At 29.3% G+C, this 13,055-nt stretch overlaps 1 protein-coding gene across 1 annotated transcript; it reads left to right on the top strand.

Annotated features, from left to right (window-relative positions):
• The first annotated feature begins 911 nt into the window (after positions 1-911).
• LOC123292652 (gastric triacylglycerol lipase-like) lies at positions 912-12,518 on the top strand. Its single transcript, XM_044873366.1, has 11 exons — positions 912-960; positions 1,407-1,581; positions 2,028-2,389; positions 3,016-3,171; positions 3,260-3,487; positions 7,581-7,790; positions 8,549-8,747; positions 9,424-9,785; positions 10,440-10,595; positions 11,408-11,635; positions 11,718-12,518. Exons 2-11 carry the CDS (start codon positions 1,482-1,484, stop codon positions 11,868-11,870), a joined length of 2,154 nt encoding a protein of 717 aa, XP_044729301.1. The 5' UTR covers positions 912-960; positions 1,407-1,481; the 3' UTR covers positions 11,871-12,518.
• The last annotated feature ends 537 nt before the right edge of the window (positions 12,519-13,055 follow it).

The raw sequence follows: 13,055 nt of genomic DNA, 5'->3' as shown, positions 1-13,055 counted from the left end.
AAATGGATTAATTAGGTGATTTTATGAACACCTATACCAATTTTTTTTTTGTAGCATCAATATTTTTAGGCGTTACAAACTTGGGACTAAACTTATAATACTATGTATATTTCATATATACATGGTATAAAAATAAACAGCTTTTGTTTGAAACATTTTTTCGTAAACATCACTGTTTACCCATGAGAACGCAAATTATATAGTATAGGTATGTATTATATGGGAATCTCGGTTTTTCTAGTGTGGCTATCTACGAGTGGTTATCTTCCTTTACTTACATGACGTAAAAAAACAAACGATTGTGTAATCAACATTGTCTATACATGGTATTTGAACATTTAACTCAGTCAATTGTTTGTTTTCACTTGTTTTAAAGTAATAGCTGAATAATTATTTATGATTTGCTTGTCATGGAAAGTTTAGATATGCAACTTGTTGATCTTCACTGTACAAGTTGATGCATACTTACATATTATTTAATTTTATATTAATTCTTTTTTCTTTGTTGAAAAATTTCCTGGCGAGCGCTCCTATTCAAGTGCCTAGTTTGCCTTACGGATAATCCATCTCTGGTGACATTGCTTGATAATAAATTTTGGACCAATATGAATAAATCATATGCTATTGATATCTAGGTAGGTAGTTCCAAATATAATTCAGATTTACACGTTCAAGAAAATTATAAACAAAACAATAAAGATTAGATGAATCGGAACCAAAAAGGGGAAACAATAACACCTACATAGGTAAATATTTTTTGTCGAATATGTTATCGATAATTTTTTCAAAATTTCTTAAATAACTGAAGGTTATTGAGCTATTAAGATTAAAAATATGAAACAATCACTAAATTTAAGATTACTGTTTATATTACAAGCATTTGTTAACGTTTTGTCAATATTCGTATCTAAAACAGAATCAACCAATTCAAGTATTAATGATGATTTTGAGTTATCCACGGTAAGTGTTGAATATTTTATAGTTGTGACAAACAATTATGTATACTCAATGTCAGAAAAAATGCTAGTTTTAAAACATTCTAAGTGTTACTATGATGAACATAACATATGATGAGTACGCTTAGAATGTTTTAACTTGGCATTTTTCTGACATTGAGTATATATGCTGCCTATACACAGGGCAGTGTAATTATTGTCTGCATCTAACTAAATTGAGACTCAATTCGTGGTTGGAAAGTTAAGAGAATGAAAATATTGAGGAAACAGCGAGATATTAGAAAAAAATTTTCTGCTGTTTTTTCAAGCTTTTGAAAGTTTTGTTCGTTGTAGTTTAAGCTAAAAAATGCACAGTATACTACTCACCATAAATTAGAAATGAAGAATAATAACTCTGTAAAAATTACTGATTCAACTGATTTTTGTTTTTTTCATTTCAATATATTTTAGCCAGCTATAATTTCAAAATATGGATATCCATCCGAAAGTTACACATACAAGACAATTGATGGCTTTATTTTAACAATGTTTCGAATACCAAACAAGAAAGGTCAACCAATTATATTACAACATGGGTTGGTAGCTGATTCGAGCTGTTTTCTACTGAAGAAGGAAGACTCACTACGTAAGAATATCTAGCTGTTGTAACAATTTATATTTTTGAAAAACTTTTCAAATGAAGATTGAGCTATGAGTTTTTTTTTTCTAAAAAGGCGACAATAGTTTCAGTAACAATAGCTTGGGATACTTACGATAACGTTTGCGACAGCATTGTAAGGGCCAAAAACTACCCCAATCCGTGTTAACTACGCTTACATTTGTATCGTAATTAAATATTAATTAACAAAGATTACAAAAAATATTCTATAATTGTTATTGATCTCTATCGCAATTTTAAAATGAAATAATTCAAAATTTTGCCCCAAAACTGTGTTTATTGTGATCAAGGGACTTTGAACTATCAAACAGTCGGACTAATTTAAAGTGATTAAAGTGGTATTTGTAATAGTAATGACTGAACATATGATTGATTTATACCTACCTACTATTTTTTGTTTTTATATTTTGCAGCATTTTTACTGTCCAGGGCGGGATATGATGTATGGCTACCAAATTTCAGAGGCACTATGTATTCTAATAGCCATATAAAATACAAGCGTGAAAATGAAGAATATTGGAATTGGAGTTGGGATGAATTGGCTGCATATGATTTATCACGAACATTAGAAATTGTTGGTAAAATGACCAATCAAACTGGTAATATTTTATACATTGGCTATTCAATGGGTACAACTACATTTTTTGCATTAATGGCTTCAAAACCAGAATACAATCGATACGTAAAGGCCATGTTTGCTTTGGCACCAGTCGTATATGTTAATCATATGAAAGGACCCACAAAATTGATTGCATTTTTCACTAGGTTCCTTTTTGTAAGTTATTCTGAAGTTTATTTTTTAATTTAGGTATCATTGGTAGGTGGTGGGTGATTGGTAAAATGGGCTTATAAAAAACATATTTGTAAAAAAAAATGTAAGACTTTGCCTTGTTTATGACCTTGAAAAAAAAGTCAAATTTAACGGGATGATTGAAGATATCTCATAAGTAGTATGAGAATAGTATCTGATATTACCGAGAGTAAAAATTATCGCTTGTCGTCTGTGATATAAAGCTGAGGCAAGGCTGAGGCGAAGCCAAGAAATCCAACTTTCTGGCCTAGGATCGTAATATACTATTTCTTAAAAAAAAAAGAGGGTTAGCTTAATTTTTAAGGGCAATTTTCTTGAAATATCTAAAATATTCTCACTTCCTCAAAATTTCTGGACGTTTCCAAACTTACTCACTTATACAAAACTTGAAAATTACGCGGAAAAACTATTTTTTATAACTTTTAGTATGAGATTTCTGATATGATCAGAGATATAGATTTTCTCAAAACTAATGGCTTCCCCGAATTTTTCCGGAAGTGAAAGCCTCTAGAGATCCCACTAAAAGCAAGCATAACATATTCATTATATATAGCTATAATGTATTTAATATTTAATTTTCGTCTTTTAAGAATCTTCGAAAAGCAATGGGAGGAAGTGCAGCAGTTTTTGCTAATATTCATAATTATCGGAAACTTATTGTGAATGTTTGTAGCAGTTATTTGTCTTCAGTATGCCGTATAATTTTATTTCTAGGATCTGGTTTCGATGTACCACAATTGACAATGGTAAGCATTAAATCTGTTTTCACAAATTTTCTATTTAAACTGTAAATTTATAAAATTCCTGATTAAGTAACATATTCTTCTTTTTTAGAAAACATTATATAATGTATATGGCCATTTACCTTCGAGTACGTCAATAAAAGTTACTGTCCATTACGGACAGCAAATTAATTCTGGTGATTTTGGATATTTTGATTATGGTGAAGAGGAAAATAAAATTCGGTATGGCTCAAAGAGACCACCTTTATATAACATTAGTAAAATTACCGTGCCAATAGCTATTTATTGTGGCAAAAGCGATTGGCGATCACAGCTTCAGGTAATTATTAGAACATGACTAAAAATAAATATAACTAATGTATTTGTTATATACTTATAATATTAGGATGTGAATCGTTTTTGGATGGAAGTTCCAAGAAAACTAACAAATTATGTAATACCGTATGAGAAATTTAACCATGGTGATTTTCTTTGGGCAAAAGACGTTTCAAAATTGTTATACAATCAATTATTGGGTGATATACACAAATTTTCTCAGCATCTAATTTATTAATTTTTGATGTAAAATAATTGTATTCAATAATCAATATTCATCAAGCTTTCAAAATTAAAACTGTAGTAACATAAAACAAGTTATATAATTACTTTGTATAAACTACGTTGTATGGGAACATGAGTGTTGATATAATCAAGCAAAATATATATCCAGGATGGTAATTACAAACAGGGTAGTTCATTTATGAAAACAGTAATTATGGGACATTTTTGGGCAAAAATCAATAAATGGGTGGGAAATTTACTTCTTAATCGTGACTCAATTAAAAAAATAAAAAATTTAATGAAGGTGTATAAGCTATCAGTGTAACTTGGGTTAAAAGGGTTGAGCTTGAAAAAGATATGTCGTGTTTGTGAATCTTTGACAACCGCGGATGCAGATATTTGAAGCTTTACATTTTTTTTCGTTATTTAAGCTAAAAACCTAAATTGTCCCGAGTATATAGGGAAAACGGCCGGCGACTTATACAATACTAAAAGGCACTTTATTTAAATTAATTGATGATTTTAGCTCAATTTGGGAAAACTTTAAAGTTGCGCAAAGCCTTATAATCGCAACAATTCACTAGCTCAATTTGGAAGAGTCTTGGAGGCGCACAAACCTCATAGAAGATTGGATCCCAAAAAGCACATTCTTCACATTAACTCAACCTACATACTGATTTTCAAACCCTCAAGAACCACGAAATTCCATAATTTTTCGGCATAAAAGAGAATGGAGCTACTGGAAAGTTACAACCCCTAAAAAGCACTTCCTACAAATACTGATTTTTTTTAAAGATCTGTAAGGATATAAAAAGCTTTAAAAATTTCAAAAATAGAATTTTCCCCGGATAATTCTGTTCAATTTGTGGAAATCGAACACTTTTACATATATATTTTTTCACTTTAAAGCGATCACACTATGATATGATGATTCAAAATATGAAGTTAAAAATAGTTCTGTTATTGAACAATTAGTCAACAAAATTGTATCGTAATTAAAATATGAATCATTATTACATATTTTTGTATTTATTTACATTTATAGCAATTTTTTACGGAACTGTGAGAAATAGATATGAGTGATAAGACACAATATAGTACATATTATACACTGCCATAGTGTTGTCATTTCAGTTGAATACAATCAATACATAAACATGTTATATTTCCTTTAAATTAGAGTTAGATAGCTGAGTGATATGACCTTTGCATTGGGTCATATCACTATTAGTCATTCTAGGATCCTGTATGATAAACAGTACAAAGCCTATGTAAAAGCTTTAACGTTTTATTTTGGTGCTATTCAAAGATAGCGGACTCGTACCAATAATTTATCCATTAATTGTAATTAGACGCGAGAGTGGCGTATTTCAATACTAAGTGGCGGAGTCGGCCCATTTCATTAGAGCCTGAGAACCGCAAACTCAAATTATCATTTTAAGTTAATTTCCTTTTTTTTTTCGTTTATGAAGATCAGTCCTAATAATTATGACCATAATTTACCTACCGTCAATAAATATCTGTTACCAAAGTAAAATTTTTGCCAGAATTGAGTCATTTTTGAGACAGTTTGGAGAGAGTGTGCAGATTTGGATGAAAAAGTCAATTATTTGTAAATCCATGTTACATCCAATATGAATATAAAAAAATTCGAAAATTTGCATGATCATAAAAATTGTTGAAATGTATATATACATAAATTTATGACGAAATAAAAATCGAAAATGGAAATTTCGGAATGGATGGCAGGTATCATCTACATGACAAAAAAAATATTCCTGTTATCTTATTTTCAGATTTTCAATTCATAGAGCCATAAACTAACGCTATACCGAGATGAACAACATAGTATATATACATAATTTAACACCGGAATCTATGTAAATTGAAAAACCTGTAGTAAAATGTATATAGATAGAATCTTGCATTCGATTCTGGAAGACACCCACAAAATTTCCATTTATTTCTTGTAGACGTGTACCGATACTAGGACCGTTCGACCAAGGACCAGGTCGAACTAGGGGATGGGAGTGACCCATACTCGTGGGTGGAAAAAATTTATGCTGAAAATGACAACAGGAATCGATATAGGAATGAATTCTAAGCAAAATGTGTCACTAAAACATTTCGAAAAGGCAATACTTTCCGACTCATTGGTGATTAAAATTTGGAGTATTTAACGTCAAATAATAGAAAAATGAGATATTTTTTGAAAAAAGTATATTGTACACTTTTTAAAGTACTGTATAACCCATGAAAATGAAAAAAGTTTCAAGTCATTTGCATGAAAATTAATGAGAATTGCCAATTACAATGCAATTGGCATAAGAACATTATTAACGTACGCATGTGAAATTTGGGCAACTATTGTGTAGCACGAGTTGGACAATTGCATAAGTACGTTAATATTGCGTTACTATCACACTTCTATCGTACAAAGCTTTATCTTTATCTCTAAAATGTGTAAGAAACGGTAATTATTATTTAAAATTTAACTGCCTGTATAGTGAAGCGGGTGGGAAACGGCTAGTATTAAATACTATCTACATATTATTTGGGACACCCTTTTGTCATTATAAGTTTTAAAAAAAACTGCACTCTTTTCGGGAATTTTTTAAAAGCTGGGAGTTTCCAGTTTTTAAGTGGAAAAATACAAATTCAAACCATTAAATCAAATGCAAAGTCTTAATATGTGTAAAAAACTTCTAACTAAAATTGCACGATATAATGTATGTCTAAAGTCTGTAATCTGTATACTGAGCAGATATGAGTGCATTACAATTATACAGAGTGCTCCGTAAGTCTGGTACATATAGTGCACTTAAAAATAAACCGAGCAAAATAAACTTACCTTCTTTATTTAAATTTGTATGCAACTTTGATCAATGAGGAAACATTTTTATTAGATTAGAAAATCCATATCAAATTTAGATAAATACCTATTCATTGGCGTAGAGTGTGGGGAGTTTAAATCAGATAACCTTCCTTTAATCAAAACAATTTTATCGGCCTTTTATTTTACAATTAGGTACTTGAGTTTTGTAGTAAAAAAGGGCTTTATTTAATTCGTAATAGAGTCGTTTAATTAAGAAAATTTTTCTAAAAACGAATTTAAAGAATGTCATCATTTTGTAAATCATACATTCAATTGAAGGAATTAAATTTCGATTTTTTCCATAACTTCCTACATCACTCTGATATTTCCTAAATACGCATTTCTACTACAATGTGGTATCACCAGTACGAATTAGCTAATCGTAATTACTCTTTTAAAATAATAGGATACGTTACTGGTTACTAATTTGGTGAAAGGTCTGCATGCACAACCTACCCATTTATAGGTTTTTTCGGGCACATGTTCTAATAATAAGCATAAAGACCAAAACAAGACAAATTTGACTATCTTAATAATTACCTCTGTAGTCTTTGATCTTGCTCTTACATACATGCAAGACCAAATAAGACATGCCAGACGAAGAGCAATGAGTCACACAAAGATGATAAACCCATTACAAAAAGTTTGTTAAACGAAGATAGTCAAATATAAGTTTTCATTTTGGTCGTGCTTATCACTAAATGTTCTTTATACCAAAATGTTCCCCTCTGCGTATCCTACCACCTCTTTGAATGATGACCATTTATTATAAACACCCGGTATTTTTTATCTGAACCTTTAATATGGGAGTTACTTATCCACTTAACAAAGTTTTTTTTAATTTTTTTTAGTATTTAGTATTATTATTCACACATGTTTCAAACGTTTTTAAAATATTTAAAAATATATCATAATATTCAATAATATAAGATGACGTACAAATAAATAATTTAACATATTTCCTTATAAAATAAATACTTTAATTGGAAAATATTATATTACATTCAAAACAATCCAATCAAGTTCAATTTTAATTAATAAATACTTAAGTAAACCATTGTGCTCATATTCTAATATGAAACAAACATTTAAATTCAATTCAAGTTTTGTGTTATTATTACAAACATTGTATGTTTTATTATTAACTATTTCTATGATTGATTCGAAAAGTCCAACAATTACTGATGTGGATGTAAAATTGAAAACTGTAAGTATTTATTTATTTATCTTTTTTTATTAATAAAAAATTATAATAAGTAGATAAACTATTTTTAATTGACCAAAGTTATTATTAATTTACAGATTTTTATGACTTATTTTGTTAATTTTGTAACAAACTGTACGAAGTTATTGAGCATTAAATAATTATTCTATATATATATATATATATTTAGTCTAATTAGTTTTACGTTGTTTGTCCGTCTCTCTGTCCTTATCCTTACGATAATTCAAACAAGAAAAAAGATAACTGAAATTTTAGAGTACTTAGAACGAGTTCCCAAACGAGCAACACAAGTCTTATGGGTCATGTATAGCCCATTTTATAAATTGTAAAAGATAAAACAAAACTTTAAATATAAAACATATTCCTCATGAAAATATAACTTTTGTCTAACAATCATAGTTTTTTCATTGCCTATAAAATTATAAAAGATAGGTTGAAAATTTCTAGACCTTTCTCTTGGGCCTTTGGCCGATGCGGGGTCCCTTGATGGCCGATACGTCCGTGAATGGGCCCCCAATCTCAATTGATAGCGTACTGGATTTAATTTTTTCGTCAAGTAAATTCGAAGAAATTAGGCTGTGATAAACGGGCGGACAGAAAGACACAAAAGCGATCCTATAACGGTTTTATAACACCCACAAGTGAATTTTCCAGAATTTTATCATATTTTATTCGTTCAGAAACCGGAAGAATACATTAAAAAGCACTAATTGTAAAATGCTTTTCAATTTATTTTTCAGCCAGCATTAATTGCAAAATATGGTTATCCAAGTGAAGCTCACACAATTATCACGGATGATGGTTTTATTTTAACAATACACCGAATACCCCACAGCAAAGGAGAAACGGATCCCACACACCGAGGTCAACCAATACTATTACAGCATGGGTTAATTTCAGATTCTAGCTGTTTTTTTCTGAATCAAGAAAATTCATTACGTAAGAATATTTATATGAAAATTAATAATTCAATATAAGATGCAAAGTAGCGCAAAGTTAATTATTAATTTTGAAATGAAGACTTTCCGTGGGACACCACAGTTATGATGAATACATACTTCAAACTTCGTGAGTGGATTCTTTTTGACGAGCCTACCAAACTTTCCTCAGGATTTTCGGGGTTGGCGATTTCCATATCTGAAAATATATACATTTATTTGCGCTTCCACCATATTTTATACTCAATTTTTGATAAATAAATAATAGTCTAAAAAACTAAAAAACATGCTTTTGTAACAAGCTGAACTAAAAGGTAGAAAATAATTTATTTAAATTCAAAAAAATCATTTTATCGTAAAAAAGCGTGGGGTGCTTTTTAAGCTATTTTAAAATTACTTTACTTTTACCAATATCTGTCCATAAAATATTTACAATAATTGAAATTTAGCATCCACGTTTTTTACGATAAAATGATTTTTTTGAATTTAAAGAAATTATTTTCTACTTTTTAGTTCAGTTAGTTACAGAAACGTGTTTTTTAGTATTTTTAAACTATTATTATTTGAGTAATAATGAGCCCTAAAAATAATGAACACACTTTTACAGATGTTATTTTTTTTTATACCTTCTACCTTCTTCACCTAGTACTTACTTTTTTTAATTTTAATTTTTACAGCATTTTTACTATCAGATGCTGGCTATGATGTATGGTTATCAAATATTAGAGCAACTACTTATTCTAGTGGCCATACGAAATATGATCGAAGTGATGTTAAGTATTGGGATTGGAGTTGGGATGAAATTGCTGCATTTGACTTAGCACGAATGTTAAAATTTATTGGTCAAAAAACAAATCAAATTGGTAATATTTTATATATTGGTCATTCAATGGGTACAACCACATTTTTTGCGTTAATGGCGTCCAAACCGCAATATAATAAATATGTAAAGAGTATGTTTGCTTTGGCACCAGTTGCATATGTAAACAATATAAAAGGACCTTTAAGTATAATTTCGACATTCTCAAATAATGTCTACGTAAGTACCTATAATTTCTTATAATAAATGTTTCCAAATTATATTATGTTCAAAAATAAGTGACATACTTGGTCACAGTGGCGGATCCACGGGGAGGGATTTTCGGGTTAAAACCCCCCAGATTATTAATATGTTAATATGTCATTTTATATAGCTTAACTTCAAAATAAATGGTTAAAAATCTAAAAAGCTAAAGAAGGAGGTAGATAATAAAATACATCTAGTATTTTTTTATATTATTTATAGATAGTTTTTTATACCCACGACAAAATAATTTCAATTTACAAATTATTCCAAAGTTTTACAGACTGTGATTACAAAAAGAGTGCAATATAAAATATAGAATATTTCTTAACACTGGACTAATTTGACGATACTTCTTTCAAACCCGTCCGGTACTGCCAGCTTTGTTACAGAATTCCAACTTTGTAGACATAATATCCACACACAAATTTTCTGTAATTAATCAACAAACTCTTCTCTTATTGGAACTTTATCTTCACCTTTCTAAAAACTCAATCTTATTGAACGTTATATGACCGAGTATAATTTTTTTAAAGAATAAAACTCTCATTACTTTTGAACAAATCAACTTCTTGCTAAGAGCCTTTTTGAAAGATTTTATAGATTATAGCGTCAATTTATTTTTTATAGTGGGTTTACAAAGCATTGGGAACTGGTCAATTTATACCAAATGCAAGTATTTTTCGTGTATTTGTTAATTATGGATGCAGTTTTCGAAGATCCTCACCAATATGTCAAAACTTAATATTTTTACTAACTGGTTTCGATAAACCACAATTTGATCAGGTAAGAAATTAATTTTTTTTTCCGAATGGTTTTTCTATTCCAGAATTCCAATCCAAGTTCCTATCGTTGTGAAATAATATTCTACAGGTAATACAGCCAAATTATAGGTATTACAATAGGTATCATAAAAGTTTCAAAAAAATGTTTCCTAAAAGCCCTTTCCTTTCTCACATCAGTGTAAATTCAGGCACCTTATTTCTAAGCACTTTATCAGCCTCTTTACGACAGTGTTTTGATTACAAGTGAAATAGTTGTAAACTGTATGTTTGGTGAACATTTGTTTAACATTTTAAATAAAATCCACCTTTCCTTGATTATTTTTTGATAACTATGATGGTGGAAGCGCAAGTAACGATATATACTATTTTTATTCTATGCCTCCACCAAATATAGGTACATTTATTTGTATTTAAAAATAATTTTTTTGATAACAAGTGAAAGCTTAATTTTAATTTTTTTTTTTATATAATAAATCAAAAAAAAGAACTTCTAGTTGCTTTAACAGTTTTTTTACATGTTAATTATGGCTATCTACTCCCATAAGAACTATTGTCAATTTACGATCACTAATTTTTGGAAAAACTTTAATCATTTTCAGACATCTTTTTAAAAGTTTAATTATGACTTCTTAACATGTTTAAGAGCGAATTTCTCAAAATTTGATTGCAAATATTTAAAATATGAACAATTAATTGTAAAATAGAAATATGAGAATTCGCCAACTGGTCTCATGTGCCTAAAATAAAAATAACAATACTTTCCACAATCTTTTGTTATATTTACTTCTAATAAAAGGAAACCTTTTTTTTCAGAATAAATTGCCTCTAGTTTTAGGCCATTTACCGTCACCTACATCCGTAAGAACGGTAGTCCATTTTGGACAGGGTGTAAGATCTGGCAAGTTTAGATACTATGATTTTGGTGGAAAAGAAAATGAAGCTCGTTATGGTACCAAAACACCTCCTCAATATAACATCAGTCAAATTACGGTTCCAATAGCACTTTATTGTGGACAAAATGACTGGCTTTCTCAACTTAAGGTAATTAATTATGACATGATTGAAAAAATCGCAATTAATAATAATATGGTATAATTAACTGATTATATTGTAAATTTTTTAGGATGTGGAACGTTTTTGGGAAGAAGTGCCAACAAAATTAACAAAATATGTGATACCTTATGATAATTTCAATCATGGTGATTTTATTTGGGCTAAAGATGTTAAAACATTATTATATAATCAATTGTTATCTGATATAAAGAAATTTTCATAGTAAATTGAATAATAATTTATTTAATATTAATAAAGGGTTGTCTCAAAACAACTACCCTAACCCTAACGCAGGATTTGAAGTTTACACCATTTGTGTGGAAGTATGTTGACAACGAAAAATAAAGACAGAATGACCCTAGATGAAAGTCTGGGGTTTTTAAAAATGAATTAAAAATAATGAGTTTTCACTGCCGAGTAGGGTTTCAACTCCAAATCTCGTGCTAACCATGAAAATTAATTTCATTTCATTAAATGTAAACTTTTTTAAATACTGAGAAACTAGTCCAGTATAGACCGCCTAAATCATGGAATGTAATATCGTTGGATTTTTTACTTTTGAATTTCTTTATATCTGAACCTTATGTTTATAAAACTAGCGACCACCCAAATCATGGATGTAACATCGTTGCATTTTTTAATTTGGAATTTCTTCTGTATGAAGAAAATTGAGAGCTGTATCAAGAGAAGTTAGCACATTTATACAAAATAGTCAAGGAAAATTTCAACAAAAAAGCTCGTCTGTATCAGCAAAGCCTTGAGGTTCTTCCAATATGCTATAAATTTTAGCCTATACCCTATTCCATACATAACTCTATATACTGTATACATATTTAACGAATCAATAAAATATTTACAACTTTCAAATAAATATCTGTGTTTTTTATCAAAATTAGTCCTACGTTAATTTTGGCACACCCTATACCTAGTTAGTATGGTACCGCCCTAGAGTTTTATAACCAATCCTATAGATAACCTTATGGCTAGGTGCTAATGGCTAATCTGTTCTTTATAAGTTATCAACATTATCAACATTCATGGAATAATCAAAATTATAAGACATACGTAGTTCAATCTACACCAAATTTCTATGAGTAGCGGGGGTATAAAGTTGCAAAGACAAATGAGTCAAGGGTCTGGCGCAATATTTAACAGGCATTTCAGAAAGAGTGGAAAAGCAGAAATTTGAAAGGCTGCAATTAAGATCAGGTCTAGTAACTTTTTCCTCTGTGAAAATTTCCTTAACAACGTGCATTTTTTTATTTGTTTTCATTCGTTCCAAGGAAAACTTATTAAAAACTTTCAAAATATGTCTTTTTTTGAGATTTCTCCATAAAAGGAATGTATTTTATATCCATTTTCAATGATTTTTTTCTTAAAAATTTGCATAGATGCCTAAGATGAAATT

The sequence above is a fragment of the Chrysoperla carnea genome, chromosome 2, assembly GCF_905475395.1.
Source record: "Chrysoperla carnea chromosome 2, inChrCarn1.1, whole genome shotgun sequence".
Classification (NCBI taxonomy): domain Eukaryota; kingdom Metazoa; phylum Arthropoda; class Insecta; order Neuroptera; family Chrysopidae; genus Chrysoperla; species Chrysoperla carnea.
This window is presented reverse-complemented; position numbering and strand designations above follow the sequence as displayed.

Coding starts and splice junctions, on each gene's coding strand:
- LOC123292652 (XM_044873366.1), top strand. CDS start 1,482: ATGTTTCGAATACCAAACAAGAAAGGTCAACCAATTATATTACAACAT. Junction 10,596..11,407: donor ATAAACCACAATTTGATCAG/GTAAGAAATTAA, acceptor CTTTTTTTTCAG/AATAAATTGCCTCTAGTTTT. Junction 11,636..11,717: donor ACTGGCTTTCTCAACTTAAG/GTAATTAATTAT, acceptor TAAATTTTTTAG/GATGTGGAACGTTTTTGGGA.